The 16644-nt window shown below is 40.6% G+C and overlaps 4 protein-coding genes across 7 annotated transcripts in view; 2 read left to right on the forward strand and 2 right to left on the reverse strand.

Moving 5' to 3' along the window:
* Positions 1 to 216: 216 nt before the first annotated feature.
* Positions 217 to 5505, forward strand: LOC148333181 (vacuolar protein sorting-associated protein 26B-like). The gene is made up of 6 exons (XM_088300030.1): positions 217 to 884; positions 1952 to 2108; positions 2298 to 2462; positions 2575 to 2750; positions 3747 to 3889; positions 4829 to 5505. The coding sequence occupies exons 1-6, from the start codon at positions 662 to 664 to the stop codon at positions 5000 to 5002; spliced, it is 1038 nt and encodes a 345-aa protein (XP_088156156.1). The 5' UTR covers positions 217 to 661; the 3' UTR covers positions 5003 to 5505.
* Positions 5308 to 9897, reverse strand: thyn1 (thymocyte nuclear protein 1). 4 transcript variants are annotated; one of them, XM_088300031.1, is made up of 8 exons: positions 9736 to 9897; positions 7572 to 7623; positions 7336 to 7493; positions 7203 to 7271; positions 6744 to 6836; positions 6568 to 6663; positions 5740 to 5890; positions 5308 to 5667 (listed from the first exon to the last, which is right to left on the reverse strand). In XM_088300031.1, the coding sequence occupies exons 1-8, from the start codon at positions 9736 to 9738 to the stop codon at positions 5621 to 5623; spliced, it is 669 nt and encodes a 222-aa protein (XP_088156157.1). In that variant the 5' UTR covers positions 9739 to 9897; the 3' UTR covers positions 5308 to 5620. The 4 variants fall into 4 exon arrangements, with proteins under 4 accessions (XP_088156157.1, XP_088156158.1, XP_088156160.1 ...); XM_088300032.1 differs by having other exon boundaries at positions 7336 to 7484; positions 9736 to 9896; XM_088300034.1 differs by lacking the exon at positions 9736 to 9897 and adding an exon at positions 8213 to 8327 and having other exon boundaries at positions 7336 to 7484.
* acad8 (acyl-CoA dehydrogenase family, member 8) lies at positions 8473 to 14119 on the forward strand. The gene is made up of 11 exons (XM_088300029.1): positions 8473 to 8625; positions 9429 to 9529; positions 9742 to 9911; positions 10785 to 10894; positions 10973 to 11049; positions 11723 to 11860; positions 11965 to 12100; positions 12651 to 12748; positions 12830 to 12982; positions 13491 to 13593; positions 13658 to 14119. Exons 1-11 carry the CDS (start codon positions 8511 to 8513, stop codon positions 13711 to 13713), a joined length of 1257 nt encoding a protein of 418 aa, XP_088156155.1. The 5' UTR covers positions 8473 to 8510; the 3' UTR covers positions 13714 to 14119.
* Positions 14120 to 15023: 904 nt separating this feature from the next.
* Positions 15024 to 16644, reverse strand: part of esamb (endothelial cell adhesion molecule b) — a 46479-nt gene continuing 44858 nt past the window's right edge. Inside the window, exon 8 of the mRNA XM_088300028.1 lies at positions 15024 to 16462. Within this exon, the coding sequence (XP_088156154.1) occupies positions 15994 to 16462 (469 nt within the window). The 3' untranslated portion in view covers positions 15024 to 15993. The remainder of the gene's footprint in view (positions 16463 to 16644) is intronic.

Below are 16644 nucleotides of genomic sequence, written 5' to 3' on the forward strand. Positions count from 1 at the left end.
AAAGTTCTGAGACAGTGTTCTTGTTAATTTATTTTTTTAAATGTAATTATTTAATTGGACAGTGCAACCAATAGTTTTTCTTCATCATAATACGTAGTGAACCACCCGTAAACCATTTGAATCCTTTTGAAAATAGTGAGCTCTTATTGCGTATTCATACTTCCGGTCAGCGCGTACCATATCATTAGCATGCTCTTATTGTGTAGCCACGCTTACCCGGAAGTAGTAGCGTCGACCCAGATGTCTTACATCCTGACTATTTGACAACATTCGCGACACTCTCTTATCCGAACAAAACAACCATGTAATATTTCGATACTCACGTCGCGAGCAGTGTTTTGCATGGTTAAGCAGAAACTGTCTATTTTCGGGAAATTTTGAGGGTAGAAAAGAACAAGTAGGTCGTTTTTCTTTATTTCTCAATCTTTTTTTTTTTTAATCGATGGACATTTTGTTTTCCGATGTGCCGCACGTAGCGTTATCGTTTTCCGCTCCGTCGCTCCCGCAATCGGGCATGGACACTTAACGTGTTTGCATTACAAATACGTCTACTATTTAAAAAGCGTGCCGCGGCCCTCGCACGGAGGGAAATTTAACCTTCGGGCCTTGTGTTGTAGCTGTAAACGCTAAAGAAGACGGGGGGGGGGGAAAGGTGACAACGATGAGCTTCTTCAGTTTCGGACAAAGTGCGGAGATCGACGTGGTGCTCAACGACGCCGAGACGAGGAAGAAGGCAGAGCACAAGACGGAGGATGGCAAGAAGGACAAGTATTTCCTCTTCTACGACGGAGAGACCGTCAGCGGCAGAGTCAACGTCACACTCAAGAGCCCCGGTAAAAGGCTGGAGCACCAGGGAATCAAGATTGAATTTGTCGGACAGATCGGTAAGTAATTAGTTGATCCAGCCATTCATCAATGTCATCTTATCTAGGAGCAGAGACGCTAGAAGACCTTGTTTAGCCACCTTAAAGCTGAAGCTACAGCTCCCCACAAATCGATCTATCCGGCACATATAGAAAAAGAAAACGTAATCAGAAACGCTGGCCAATATCTACCCTACCTCACCTGCGAACCCTGGCTACTTTTTGGGTATAGGGATTGAGCTCTGCTGCTAACAGCAAAAACCTGTGAATAATTGATGCTGCCCCAAAAGGGATTTGTTATTGCTGAAATGCCACAGGATGGCAGCAAAGCTCTTAAAACAGAGAGGCTCATAAAGCATCAACACCATGCTTATAGCATGTTCGCAGCCATGAACTTAATATTAAATTAAACATCCAGGAGCTAAATAATTCAACACAAACCTCCTTCACATTTGGCTTGTGACTTTCCACAAAACGGTTAAAGTCATTAACTTCAGCCTTTCACATTTACAATAATAAATCGGAATATAGGAAATTGTAATGGCAAAGTAGATTACACAGGATATTATTAGCTGTATCGGGAGTGAAGCAGAAACAGATTTGCTTCATTTTTGACAGTGCAAGAGATGCTCTAACAAAACAGCAGATGAAAAAAAGAAAATAAACTATCGCAAAAAAAACTTTTGTTTTGGCCTGAACATAAAAACAGCTAATTGATGAGATTCTCAGAAAATAACTGATGTGCTCCAAGAAAAAAAAAACTGAATTTACATATTTGTGGTTATGCAGGAGTTCACTGCACATCATAATTATGAGTCTCCTCTCCAGTGCTGCTTTGCCCATCATTATCTAACCATTATCTACCATCTATCCACCCAGCCCAAAATGGCCGCCACCTGTGACTGTTGAGGCATGTGACTTTTTGTGGGTCAAGTCATGATGTGCCTCCCGATGTTCATGTTGCTAAGAGAAACTAGCTTTGCGGGTTGAACTTTCGAATTCATGCCCAAGAATGCTTACGCTGAAAACAAGAAGGAATTCCGAGAGGAATACAAAGGGGTCTTTACCAAATCACTTTGTGTTTTCAGAGCTATATTACGACAGAGGCAACCACCACGAGTTTGTGTCACTGGTGAAAGACTTGGCGAGGCCCGGTGAGATGACCCAGTCGCAGACGTTCGACTTTGAGTTCACTCATGTGGAAAAGCCTTACGAGTCTTACACGGGCCAGAATGTCAAACTCAGGTAAACTGGAGCCACCTGACTTTATTTTGGACATATTTTGTCCATATTTAAAATTGCATTTCTGTCATATAGCACATTTGGTTTGGAAGTGTGAGCCCCCAGAGTTGCACTGATAAAAAAAATGTGGCCCCCTCCATCATTTACGTCGCCCCTTCCTGACCTACTGTAACTTCTGCCCCCTGCGCACAGGTATTTCCTGCGTGCGACTGTGATCCGAAGACTTAACGACATAAGCAAAGAGTTGGACATTGTGGTGCACACGCTGAGCACGTATCCCGAACTCAACTCATCCATTAAAATGGAAGTCGGCATCGAGGACTGTCTCCATATTGAGTTTGAGTACAATAAATCCAAGTAAGACAATTAATACCTTTAAATTGGATTTGTACAGGCAGAATTTGGGTCACAGTTTTTGAATTGGATCACCTTCGATTTAGTGAGAGTATACTACGACTCCCTCCAACAGATACCACCTGAAAGACGTCATTGTGGGGAAAATCTACTTTTTGCTGGTGAGGATTAAGATAAAGCACATGGAGATCGACATTATTAAGCGGGAGACGACCGGCACAGGCCCCAGCGTGTACCATGAAAACGACACCATCGCCAAGTATGAGATTATGGACGGAGCACCAGTCAGGGGTAAAAAAAACAAACACTCAAAAACAAAAAATGTATTATTAATTTATTATTATAACTATATATTTTTATCATATACTATTGAGCTTCCAAAATGTAACATAGTCTGTTCCGGGATTTTTCAAGGTTCACTTGTATTAATAGTGCATTGGTTTACCAAGGTTTTACCAAAGGCTGGAAAATTTCTGATGAATGTGGGGAACATTTACGGTCAACTCCTATCATGACTGTAGTAAATATTGTAGGGAATTAACTGTGAATACGTGTAAAAATATTATGTTTTATCATATGCAAAAATCACTGCAAAAGAACATGCGTACATTACAGTAAATTGAACCAGAGTTATTCAAAGGGAAAAGGACCAAATTCTGCAACGGATTGGAAAAATCAGGGAGTGCGCAATTGATATCCCCTGAAAGGCTTTGTAATTTCCTATAGATGCCACAAGATGGCAAAAAAAAATCTAACTTTGTCTAAATGAAGCTCCTCGACTATCTTCAAATTCCCTTGGCACTAGGATGCCATCAAACAACATCAATTTAAAACCTATACTCTGTCATTTAGTAAAAAAAAACATTTAGAGAGAGAGAATTATTTTTCTTTATTGTTAAAAACCTATACTGTCATTCAGTAAAAAAAAATTCAAACTTAAAATTTGCGTTTTAACTAACCCTTATAACAGTGAGAAAAACTGGCGGAAAATTGGCCATATTTTGAAGGGGTGGAGTGGAGCAGAGAAATGTTTGAATGTCATTATCATTGTTTTATGGCAGGGGTGCCCAAATCTGGTCCTCAAGTTCCACTATGTTGCATGTTTTAGATGTTTCCCTTCTCCAACACAGAATCAGGTCTGCATATAAATTAACAAAACTGGTACTTAACTTTGCTGTTGCTACAAAAAAAAAAATTGCAAACTTGAACTTTAAATTGGGGCAATCCCATTTGAAGATTTCATTGTGTCAGTTAAGTGTGAGGGGTGATCAAATTGTGTGTTTTCAGGTGAGTCCATCCCCATCCGGCTATTCCTGGCTGGCTACGACCTGACTCCCACCATGCGGGACATCAACAAGAAGTTCTCGGTGCGCTACTACCTAAACCTGGTGCTGATCGACGAAGAAGAGAGACGCTACTTTAAACAGCAGGTGGTTATATGTATTTATCTTAAATTTATGCATTTCTGCTCGGAGCGGGAGGCGCCGCGATCTGACACATGAGGAAAATGTTTTGCCATGAGATCATCAAGAGCTAAGATCAGCACTTGGCTCGCCTGGCCGGGCAACTGGGTCAGAGAACCTGACGTGTTATTTATTTATTTACTACGCAGCACATGTGCAGTCCTCAACAGAGATGATGTTGACCGCATTGCTCATTGAAATTGGCAGCTATTGCAAATCTGCTAGCTGGGGGAGGCATCGATTAGGGGAGAGGCTATAAAAGCCATACGCACTTGAGTTAACAGTTTAATTTGTTCCGTGACCAAAACACTCCAAGACAAAATCATATTTCCCCAAAAAGCGCAATGTTTATTTGATGAAGACCTTCGACCAAATTTAATCGGGAACTGAAAACGATCTAATCGGCTTGAGTGAATCGTTACATCCCTATTAAATACACAAAAGAGCCTGAGTTGTGACTTCACCGCTATGGAGTGTGCAGCTATGAACTTCAATATATAAATATATTTGCAAATTAATGGGCAATTAAAAATGTATTCTGCCTATGATTTTTGCTCCTTTTGGCACAGCAGCATGTCACGGCTGTAAGACGTTGGTCTCGTCACTCATCGTCACACTTGAGACGATTGTAACCTGTCATCTGTGAGGTTACGCAAGCGATGTTTGTATTTTAGAGTTCATGTAGGGCAAAGCTTTAAATTTTAAAAGTTTATACAGACCAACAGGCAAAAAGCTTAACAAATCTTGGCATGATGCTTATTTTGAGTGACAAAAAAAATAAATTCTAGCATATAATTGTCAATTTAAAAAGCCACTGCCGAAAAAAATTAAAGATCCACGTGTTGCTGACACTGCACTGCACCATCAGAATGTACAGTATGTATCAACTTCCTATTGCGTTCACAGGAGATCACGCTGTGGCGGAAAGGCGACGTGGTGAGGAAGAGCATGTCCCACCAGGCCGCCATCGCCTCCCAGCGCTACGAGGGCTCGGCCGCCTCGGAGAGCGCGTTGGAGCAGTGCGCCAAGGAGGACAGCGGATACGAGCCGCGACTTCGACTAGACCGGGGGTCTCCGTGAGCTCACATCCGTCCGAGGGATGAGGATTAAGGGAGACTGGACTGGATTTATTCCTCCTCGCTTTGTTGTGTTTTTTTTTGTTTGTATGTTTGTTTCTCGATAGGAATCAAACAAAATCACCTCACGCATTCTAATTTCTCGGATTGTCACGCTAACGCCATTCCGTGTGTACTCTTAATGCTTTAATGGCTAACTGATTTAGAACTTTGAACAAGCAACATTCCAGTTATGAAGTACTCCGAAATGTGAAATTGACTCAAGTGTCGTCCAATGAGTTGTGTATGTGTAAATAAGAGAAGTTCAGGTCAGCATTCCGGCAGCGTTATTTGGCTGCCACGTCCAAGTGTTTATTTTGTTTAGACACGTGCGTGTGTCCTTTTAAGTCTTTTAAAAGCCAAGAAGAGTTAAAGTAGAGCTATTTAGATCTTTTTGCAAAGCGCTTATGACTGATTCATTGTCCTGCAATTGTTAAATAAATTGATGCCAAATGGAAGAAAAAGTCACTTATTTTTTCATTATTTATCTTTTCATCCCAAACATTTTTACAATAAACAAATGTCACTATAATCTACCACACAAACTAAAGATTCAAAGATTTCAACCCGTCACAAAGCACAGTCACAGCGGTTCTTGGTCCTCCAAGCTCAGAACAAAGTCAAATTCCTCTGCAAGGGTGATAAATAAAAGTGTGTTTGCAACTATGCTGATGCCAAAATTGAAATGATCTCGTCAATTACCAGCAGTGAGAGGCTGCACAGACAGTCTAGGCCTGGTGAGGAGCATGACATCCTTCAGAGGGCCCCCCTTGATCCTATGTTGCAGGTGATACTCTTTGAGCTCGGCCAGAGGAAGAAAACGCTTCAACATTCTTTGGTACTGGACGTCCACCTGAGAGCCGGGAACACCAGCAGTGTCATCCATCCTCACCTTACATCCTCATTGCATTTGCATTTGCATTTGGACTTGTTAGTAAGATATGAATAATCGGTAGGTATTTATTCAAGAAGGCTTTCATTTATTTTTAGGAGCGAGCCCGACATTGAAGGAAAAAAAAAAAGAATTTCCAAATATCCCGAGTAGCCATCCTTTAAAGGGAAAATTAAGTCAAAAATGTTCTGTACAATAATACTAATGCAATATTAATCTGAATAACAGCTGCCTATAATGCATTATTGTAATTGTACGGTAATCATTTTAAAACGATCATATTTTGAAAATCAAACCATTTTTGGTTATTTTGCAATATCTTCCTGCTCCCCAAAATACTTCAAATCCCTTTTAACACATCCAGATCTCTTTATCGGACATTGTTTGTGCTTATAGATTATATTTGATAATATTCACTGAAAAAGAAGGTTTCAAAGTTCAGATCTCATATTTTATACCAAAAAGAAAAAAATTCGGGTTCGGAACCCCTGCAGGCCGCACTTTGAGCATAATATTACAAAATAAATAAAAACTCTCATCACGTGATGGAATGCAATATTTTCTCAATAACTATTTAGTTGATTTATTTTTATTATTATTCTTCTTTCCAAATTCTGTTTTTGAGAATGTCGTCTTACCATTCTCCACTTGGGATTGTCTGGCTTGCTGCGAGCATCATAATGAACGTCTTTCTTGTCAAACTGAGTGTGATCCACATATGCTTCCTTCACTATCTGGACAAAGGGAGAGAAATGATGCTCAATAAACATGAGTCAGTAAGCAAAAGGGTATGCATCCTAGCGTGGGGTCTTACTTTCATAATTCCTACGATGCCAGGTTCCTTGCAGTTGCTGTGGTAGAAAAAACCCAACTGGCCCTCTTTCATTTCACACATGAAGTTACGTGCCTGATCAAGACAGAGTAAGACGTGTGATAATAGCGCCACCTTTTTTGCAGCCTTATACAAACTGTAAATGAATCTTCTGATGTAGGGCTGCAACAACAAATCGATAAAATGGACAAAAATTGACAACTGAAAGTGTTGGTAAAGAGCTTTAGTAGGTTCATGGAGCTTTCAATTCTATTTTTTTTAACGGAGAGATGAACATTTTGGAAAATTTTTATTTTTTTATCAAATTCATCTCTTTCTATCAATGAAAATAAGTAATCAAAGGAGTTAATTGATTATTATAAAACACAATTAGATTATTTAAAAAAATTGTTAGCTGCAGCCCACTTTTCATGACAAAAAGACTTGTTTTTATGGCTCTACCTGATAGTTGCGAACACCATCCCAGCAGCTGGTCTGATCGGGCAAAGCCTTCAGCTCCTCAATTCCAAACTGTAGATTCAATGATGATGAGATGTTTGCAAGCGCATACTAGAGTGGTCAACTTCTACTGTACCTTGACGTCAATGCCGTTCTCAAAGCGGCTCTCTGGCTCAGACTTCATGAGCCAGCGACAATATTGTTTGGCGTTCGTCCCCTCCGAAGCCTCTGCAGAAGATGAAGCCTGCGGCTTGCGGCTCACCTTTGGAGAAGATTTGATCTCTTCTTCAGCGTCTCCATCCGTGTTACGCAGATTGTACTTCAAAACATAGCAAACAAAATGGATGTACTTGACAAATTGCGTCAACCTACCTGAATTGATTTTTCTTTTTCCCACTTTCTTCTTTGGAGGCATCGTTTCTCTCTGCAAGTAAAACACTGTCTAAAAATGTATCTAAGATTGGGCCTACTAAATGTATGATGTCTACAAGCTTATTATCTTAAAATATGAGTAATCAAAAGTTGAACTTCTCACGCTTTTTGAGATGTTCCTTAACGGGTTTTGGGGAATTGACAAACCGGATAAAATGTTATGAGCAGTGGCCAATTATTTAGATACACAAGTGTAACAAAATAATGTGTCCGACCATTTTGTTTGCCTGACCCCTTACAAAAAGACTATAAAGAGAACGACTATTGTATTGGTTCTCATTACACGTACTAATTTACTAAAACACAGTTTAAAAGGACTACCAAGTCCAAGTGTGCAGCTAACTTAAAACAGGACGTTTAGGAATCATCTAATAGTATTACCTGAATAATACTTAAACCATACAACATTTGTAATTTTGCTCTGACTCGGAAATGCTTTTCCTTCATTAGTTTCGGCGTGTACAAAATCTCAAACACGTCCAGACAAACTATAAGTCATAATATTAAGCCTTAGTGGGTTATTTTCTGCCGTGGTAGGTTAATTAAGTACTTAGAGGAGCTCAAACGAATGGTAATCATACCTTGGAAGTCACTACAACAAGTCAAATCAACAAGCGGCCATTAAAAGCCGCGCAAATCCAGAACGCGTGACGTCACGAGAAGCAGGGCTTGGTTTCCCTGTCGCGCGTTCCTAAACCACTTGTCATCTTATTGTAGAACAAATCATACAAAAATAACAAATATGAATACGAAAATAATTTGGAAAAAATAAAATAAATACCGCAAATAAAATCACCGGTACGTTCCATGATGCAGAACTACATATCCCAGCAGGACCAGCGTTGCGTGACGTAACGATTAAAAAAGAAAAAAGAAAACATGGCGGCTGGTTCGCTCGTAAGAGTCACCCGGCTGACAGCAAACATCTGCAGGGATCGCCGTTTATTCGCCGGTAGAAGTGCACATAGACGAGGGATAGCTTCGTGTATCGACCGTAAGTCCACGCAAGACAGCGCGCATGAGTTTAGCAACGACCCTCATTAAAATACTAATTTGTGTAACTAGAGTAGAAAGCAAGGCTGGTTTCACGTTATTTTATGAACACTTTGTCTATAAAACGCCCCAAACGTATAAAACTCATTTTTATTGTGTGCTCACCACCTTTGCCATTTTAAAACACTTTTAGCTCAAATGTCATTAGTAAGAGGCGCTCCGTCCTCCATTGGTTAAAAAGAGTTGCAAAGTGCACACCCATCACTAACACCGCCCCATCTTTCTTTTCTTTTTTTATGCCCTACGACAAAATACCGCAGTTAAAAACGACCACAGTCAGACGGTTACTATTGTTGGTTAATAAATAAAAAACTAGCATCGCAACTTTTCTCATGTAACAGACAGAGGTGGGTAGTTACAAGCTACATTTACTCCATTACTTAGTTTTTACTGGAGTAACCTTTTGGACGCATTGTACTTGTCAGAATGGTTTTACTGCAACATATTTGTTACTTTCAGACGTGTAATTTTATGAAACACTTTTTTTTACCCAGTTACACTCTGCACAATTCTTGTTTGTCTCTTGCTTGTGTGATCTGTTTGTTTTGAGAGTAACTCCTTACATCACGTCTATTTTACCAATCCAACAATCCATCGCAATGTTTGACTCTATTTAATAATTCAAACTGAGAAAGGTTGTCACGTGACCACACACAAAATCTCTATATGTATGGTACTAAATTTTCTTTTTGTTAATCGCCTTGCCTTGCAGAGTATTGCAACTCATCTATTTTATTATTCCAGCATCACAAGGCCTCACAGATGAACAGAAGGAGTTCCAGAAAGTGGCCTTTGACTTTGCAGCCAATGAAATGGCCCCGCACATGGCCGAATGGGACCAGAAGGTTGTTTAAACACATCTTCAAATAAATTCCTCCCCTTTCCTGGATCAAAAGTAGTAACTGTAATTATCTCAATTCAGACAATTGAAACGTGTGTACAGTAACTACTAAACCAATTCTACTCAGTTCCTAACCAAAGCAGCAGCATGTAAACTGTCTCTCTGTGTAATTAAGATAAATTAATCTAGTTTATTTTCATCTGCTTTTACCATAAGGAAGTATTCCCAGTGGAGACCATGCGAAAGGTGGCCCAGCTGGGCTTCGGGGGCATCTACGTACAGCCGGATGTCGGGGGTTCCGGTCTGTCTCGCCTGGACACATCGGTCATCTTCGAGGCCTTGTCCACTGGATGCGTCAGCACCACCGCCTACATCAGTATCCACAAGTATGTCTCGTTCAAACTAGTGAGTCATCACTGTACAACATGTACAACGTAGTAAGAGCCAAGACTAAAATACAATGACAGTATATCATAAAATACATTTTATGATAACAAGAATATAGACCATTTTTTTCTCTACTTTAACCGTTATGTACTTTATACACAAAATGTATTCAGTATAAATTATTCAGTTATTTTGCTGTTGCCATTAAAACTTGTTTTGAGCTATTGGTACTGTTTGAGTTGTAAGCAGATTTTATTGTCAAGATCATACATCAATTATCAATGAAATAATCTACCTAAATGCTATTTATATATATGTATACATATTTGGGATTTATATGCAGTATGCAGCGCTGGAAATATTTAAAAAGAACCCCGCCAATATTCACTCACCATTTTTTTAGCATTTTAACTGGTTTTAATGACAATATTTTTATTTGTAATTTAGGAGATAGTCATTTATAGAATACAGGAAACGTTAATTTTGATCAAAATAAATAGTAAAATTAGTAGTAAAAAAAAAAAAACAACTTTAATTGTAAACAGCCTTCAGACGATTAAGTTAAAATAAATTGACCAAATATTGCATGTTCTCAAACTACAAAAAAAAAGAAAAAAAATACACATTTAGTAAGTAATATAATGAAATAATACCTCGGTAAACTAATCTGGTTGCTATTAGTTTGGTTATTATTAGAAACAGGTCTGAATATGACTTAAAGACGCATGAACATTCTGTTGCATTATTACCTTCTGACAGGTGTCAATCAAAAGTAAGCATTTTTATTTTAGCAAAGCCCAGTTATTGATACAACTTTTGTATTGGATGTCATTAAAATGTGCCGGTGTCCCTAACATGTAGTATGCATGCAGCATGTGCGCCTGGATGATTGACCGCTTCGGCAGCGAGGAGCAGAGGCAAATGTTCTGTCCTCAACTTTGTTCCATGGAGAAGTTTGCCTCTTACTGCCTAACTGAACCCGGTCAGTTACCTATAATACTACTCCTAACCGATACAATTTCCAAACTCCATTACTTGAATGTCTCCTCATTGTTTTCAGGCAGCGGCAGTGATGCCGCGTCGCTCCTGACGAGTGCGCAGCGCCAAGGCGACCATTACATTTTGAATGGTTCAAAGGTAAGAATTCCATCAAATTCCGACAGCATACTGTGCCCACATTACGGCGGAGGGAATTTTCACAATTTTAGCATTTCCCCATTTAATTGGTCTCACAATTTTTAGCATGATAGGTAAGAATGCTAAATAACTGCCTGTTGAAAAAATAACAATTAAAAAAAAAAATAGAAAAACTTCAGAGTTTAACCATGGAATAGATCAATTCAAAACGGAAAAAAAAATAGATTTAAAAAAAATCCAAATGTGAAAAAAAAATACTTATTGAGACAAGTGCACACTTTTTAGCACCTATACACAAGCGTGACATTTTAAAGGGGAAGTGAACCCCAAATTTTTCCTTACAATGTTTTATGCAGCCCCACTAAATTGATATTCTGATTAATATTGTACATGTGGAATACACAATCCGCAAAATCTACCAATTTGTATTCATCTCAGCAGGTGGCCATTTTGTCACTTGCTCAACTGAAAATCACATCACAGTTGCTCAGGGCTCAGCTTCAGAAAACAGGCGAGTCGTGATTGGTTGTTACTTGAGCAACTGTCATGTCATTTTCAGTCAACAGCAAGTGACAAAATGGCCGCGCCATGAGATGAATAAAAAAATTTGAATTAAAAAAAGTGTTTTACCATTGGTCAATCGTGTCGCACTTCTCCTATTGTGTGATTCCAGGCGTTCATCAGCGGAGGTGGCGAGTCTGACATTTACGTGGTCATGTGTCGCACAGGAGCCGAAGGTCCAAAAGGCATCTCGTGTCTCGTAGTGGAAAAGGGAACACCGGGCCTCAGTTTTGGCAAAAAGGAACAAAAGGTAGCATGATTGTTTTTTTTGTAGAGCTGCAGGAGACCACTAGATGTCAGAGTGCAGTCACAGACAGTTCAGTGTGGAGCCGCTGACTCAGTGTATTTGTTTAGGTGGGGTGGAACTCCCAGCCCACCAGGGCCGTCATATTTGAGGACTGTGCTGTTCCTGCGAGCAACTTGCTGGGAGTTGAAGGTCAAGGCTTCACAATTGCCATGAAAGGATTGAACGGAGGCAGAATTAATATCGGTGAGGTCATACTGATGATTACTCTCATGTACAGCGAATACAGAATAAAAAGTCTACACACCCTTGTTTGAATGCCAGTCAAGATGGAGGGAATTATGAACAGGTGCGAATACAAGTCAGTGAGAGCACAGAAACTAAAAGGGTCTGCTTCGAAAGCAGCTCAAAAAAAAAAAAGGTCAGGAAAAACGTGCTAGAAGAGGTGAAATTTATTTAGGGTTAATTTGAATTTATTCTCCTAAAATTACTTGATTTTTATATTGAGAATTGGTTTCAGGGAAAAAATGCAACTTTATTTTTGTGTTATGCCATTATTCTAGTAGAATTAGCAATTGTAAAATTACCACTTTATTCACGTCAAATTTTCACATTTTTTTCCTCATGAAACAAATTGAAATTTTTTTCTTCTGACATAAAACAACATTGCTGTTGTATTTCTTTTTTTTTTTTTTAAATCTATATTTAACTGTTTTGACCATAACCCACAGTGGATTTTGAGAAGAATGTTAACATTTTGGCTTTGAGTATGATCATAAAATGTACCTTTGAACAGCTTCATGTTCTCTGGGCGCGGCCCACGCCTCCGTCCAGCTGGCCAGGGACCACCTGTTGGTGCGTAAGCAGTTTGGGGAGACGCTCTCCAACAACCAAGTCAGTACGCACTGAACATCTTTTTCTCGCTCTACATATATGTTAACATATTTTAACACCCACTATGCATGTTATGTGAAGTTCCTTCAGTTCAAACTGGCAGAAATGGCCACCAATTTGGTGGCGTCTCGCCTTTTGGTACGCCAGGCGGCCGTGGCACTTGAGGAGGAGCGAGCGGACGCCGTGCAGCTGTGCTCTATGGCCAAGCTCTTTGCCACAGACCATTGCTTCGACGTGAGTACATAGTGGACCTGAATCAGTGGAGCCTGGGCCTTCAGTGGGGACCTACTAAGAATTTGAAAAAAATGTATCATCAGTGAAAGCTATATTCACAACTACATTTTTTTTTTGGGTCCGATGCAACTGAATTCACCTTTTAATACCAACATTATCACGTCGCACTTATAGACGCCATCCTACCAAGACGCAATGTAACAGAATACAACTGTGCCATGCACATCATCTGGTTTTCTCTGTTTGTGGTCAGCCTTGGTCCCTATCCCCAGCGAATAGTCAGTCTACTGTACACCGAAGCTGAAATCTGATTGCACACATAAAAACTAATGAATAAAATTAACATCCGTGTACTGGAAGCAGTGCAGCCAGGAAAAACACTAGTATCAAGAGAACATACTGTTGGGAATACATTTTAAAGATTTCATCACACACATTTTCAAATTTATGTTAAATCAGTAGTGTCGCATTTTAGTCGTCATTTAATCATTCTTCCGTACCCACTCAGATCTGTAACCAGGCTCTCCAGATGCACGGCGGCTACGGCTACCTGAAGGACTACGCCGTACAGCAGTTTATGCGTGACATCCGCGTGCATCAAATCTTAGAAGGTCAGCATAGATGCCACTGATATTCCTGATGCACTCTAACGCCCAGTTGTGCATTTCTCCACAGGAACCAACGAGGTGATGAGGATGATCATCTCACGTAGTCTTCTGACAGAGTCCTGATACGAGTCCTTTGAACACAGATTGTCAGTTTGTGTTACTGTGTGACAATATTGTTGAGAGGCCCAGGAACCTTTGAGGGTGTGATCAGACTGGAACCATTTGATTTATCTACAAAAAACAGATATTCAGTTCTGAATCTAAATGAGTTCTGTCACTATAGCATCTTAGCGTCCCAGGAATTACTCCTCCCAATGTGTTGCATCACATAACTGTAAGATAATTTGTCTCCAAGTGGCCTTGTCTAGCCTTTTTATCATGGTTTCTTTGCTGTTACTGAACTGTAATACAAAATGTACATTATGTAGGAAAATAGAAGTATATTTGACAGTGACACTCCAAATAAATTCTCAGTCCTAGACACAAAAAAAAAATCAATAAATGTCAGCTACCAAGCATCCAAGCTTTATCACAACACTTTTAAGCAGTTCTTCAACTAAATACAGCACAGGTGTAAAATGTGTGGAAGTTTTGAACACTAAAGAGATTCTTCCACCAAGTTGAACATTTTACGGAAAATGTGAGAATTAAGCATTGAGTTAGAGCGTTAAATAACCTAACGAGCAACTTGAACTGGAAACACTTACCGATAATTGAGCCAAATTTGAGCTTTTATACCCTCCTTCACATCAAAGGCCTGATTCTTCTATCTCGGAAAGAATATCCTGAGCGATTGTCCTGTGGTGTGAGGTGTTCATTTTATCGTTTATCTGCTTGTTAAACACTCAGGGCGGCGCTCACAGAATTTAAACCTGTTCAATAATTTGAACCGCAAATAATCATTTTTTGTGGTCAACATCAAAGTTGGCCGTGCTAAGAAATAATTGAGAGGGGAATAGAACTACAGCAAACTCGGAAGCGAAAGTCGCTTGACACATATGATGGAGTAATTGCAAAGCAGTTACCCACACAAGCTAACAGTTAGCCTCACTTCTTTTAGTTTGAAAGTCGTAACTCAGTACTGCCTTTCAGGTCAGTCTTGGTACTACAACAGACCTCAGGTTTTGCAAAGCCCAACTCATCATAACAGTGACAATTCAGAGCAACTTTTAATCGCCCTAATTGAAGAAGAAGGCAGCCAAATAGCATTACCCTGCAAACAAACAAGCTGCCTTGGTATATGTGACAAATATGCTCCGTTAATCAGAATCCATCCATTTTCTATATTGCTAATCAGAATCAGAAATCCCTTTATTGTCATTGTACTCAAGTGTGCAACGAGATTAGAGAGCTCCCCTCTCCAGTGCAATACAACAATAATTCAGTTAGTGCAATGGAAAATAATACTGAATAGGGTATATAAAAACACATCACGTTGCTGTTCTGCAAGGTACGGGTGGTCGTGTGTGTGTGTGTGTGTGAGTTTAGAATGGAGATGGCTCTTGGGAAGAAACTGTTTCTCAGTCTATTGGTCCTTGATTTGATGCACCTGTAGCGCCTGCCAGAGGGCATCAGGTCGAACAGGTGTGAGTTCGGGTGGGTATTGTCTTTGACGATATTGGGAGCCCTGCTGAGGCACCGGGCGGTGTAGATGTCCGACAGTGAGGGGAGAGGGCAGCCAATAATCCTTTGCGCTGATGATGTGCAGGGTTGCCTGTTATTGCAGCTGAATCCAGGTGAAAGGCAGACTTCAACCCGGATTGGTCACCAGTCAGTCAGAGGGCACACAGAGTCAGAGAGACACACAATGTAACAATGTTTTCTTTTTTTTTTTTTTAATTGGAAAACAACTGTCAACCATCCAAACTGTATTTCAAATGCTACATGTAGCTGCTCAACATATGCAAATAAAACCATATGTACGGTATACATCATTTTTCAGTAGTATCAATTCCACTACACCACCAGCAGAAAACATGGCCGATTATGGGATGTCTCTAGGCCCTCGTACATTACCTGTCAGTAATAATCAAAAACAGTGCAACACTAATTATGTTCACTATTTTCTTTTTGCTTACATTCTGTCTACCATCACAGGCAACACATCCAGTGCTCCATGACCATTAAATTCTATATAAAAACCTGAAATTTCATTTAGTGTTTTTTGTTTTACTTTGGAGCCATTTTTTTTCTAAGCCTGAGAAACATCAACATGAATGTGCCTACACAACCTAAGCTGTTTGCTCTTCGGAAAACTAAAAACAAATGTAGTGAAAATTAAAAATGTGCTGAGTTAATATGATGAATAAAAAGAATGTCCTTGCAGGAGGCCAAAGAGAAGTCCAATTACAAGGCAGAAAAACGTTAGAGCCCGCCCCCTTCTTGCTGTCCAATCACAGGCCACTACACCAGAGAGCCCGCTTGGCTCTGCGCAGGCACCATGACGGCCACCGTGCCCGTCCGGGTTAGTGTGGACGACGAGCTGGCCCGCGGGGATGCTGTGAAGGCGGGCGGCGTCTGAGGCTGAGCACCCTCCGTCCTGACTGGGGGCAGGCGGACCATCTGGGGCGGGCCCCCGTTGGCGACGGGAGGCCGCTTGTGTTTACGCGACGGTGTCCCGCCCACGTTGTAGCCCGGCAGGCCACGCAGGGTGTTGGCCTCACCCGGGCGCAGCTGGTAGGCGTTGATGACGGAGCCCGCGTCAGTTGTGGACGAGGGCGAATAGGGGTAGTGGAACGTGGGCTGGCGGTTGAGGTGGTCTCCGGGCCGTGGGCTGGTGGCGATGGATGACAACGTACCATTCTTGGAGACTATGTCCGAGCCTGTGTTGCTCTTTGCCCATGACACTCGCTTCGGAGCCTGAGCATCCTCCCTGTACACAGACGGCGCAAAAACTATTATATTGGTGTCCTGCTGTGCGTGCCTTGGCCATCGGGGGGCAGTACAATACAGATAGACTTAATATAGTTGCCCATAACTATTAGCTCGGGATAGGGACCTGTCCCACGAAATCCAAAAAAATCGCTTATAACGCATGCCATTATAAATACATAA

The sequence above is a fragment of the Idiotropiscis lumnitzeri genome, chromosome 7 (genome assembly GCF_059441095.1).
Source record: "Idiotropiscis lumnitzeri isolate Australia: NSW breed Sydney's pygmy pipehorse chromosome 7, RoL_Ilum_1.0, whole genome shotgun sequence".
NCBI classification, from domain to species: Eukaryota; Metazoa; Chordata; class Actinopteri; order Syngnathiformes; family Syngnathidae; genus Idiotropiscis; species Idiotropiscis lumnitzeri.

Coding starts and splice junctions, on each gene's coding strand:
- LOC148333181 (XM_088300030.1), top strand. CDS start 662: ATGAGCTTCTTCAGTTTCGGACAAAGTGCGGAGATCGACGTGGTGCTC. Junction 2,751..3,746: donor GGACGGAGCACCAGTCAGGG/GTAAAAAAAACA, acceptor GTGTGTTTTCAG/GTGAGTCCATCCCCATCCGG. Junction 3,890..4,828: donor GACGCTACTTTAAACAGCAG/GTGGTTATATGT, acceptor TTGCGTTCACAG/GAGATCACGCTGTGGCGGAA.
- acad8 (XM_088300029.1), top strand. CDS start 8,511: ATGGCGGCTGGTTCGCTCGTAAGAGTCACCCGGCTGACAGCAAACATC. Junction 9,912..10,784: donor GCCTACATCAGTATCCACAA/GTATGTCTCGTT, acceptor GTATGCATGCAG/CATGTGCGCCTGGATGATTG. Junction 13,594..13,657: donor CGTGCATCAAATCTTAGAAG/GTCAGCATAGAT, acceptor ATTTCTCCACAG/GAACCAACGAGGTGATGAGG.
- thyn1 (XM_088300031.1), bottom strand. Junction 5,891..6,567: donor ACAATCCCAAGTGGAGAATG/GTAAGACGACAT, acceptor CCCGGCTCTCAG/GTGGACGTCCAGTACCAAAG. Junction 5,668..5,739: donor TGTGCAGCCTCTCACTGCTG/GTAATTGACGAG, acceptor TCACCCTTGCAG/AGGAATTTGACTTTGTTCTG.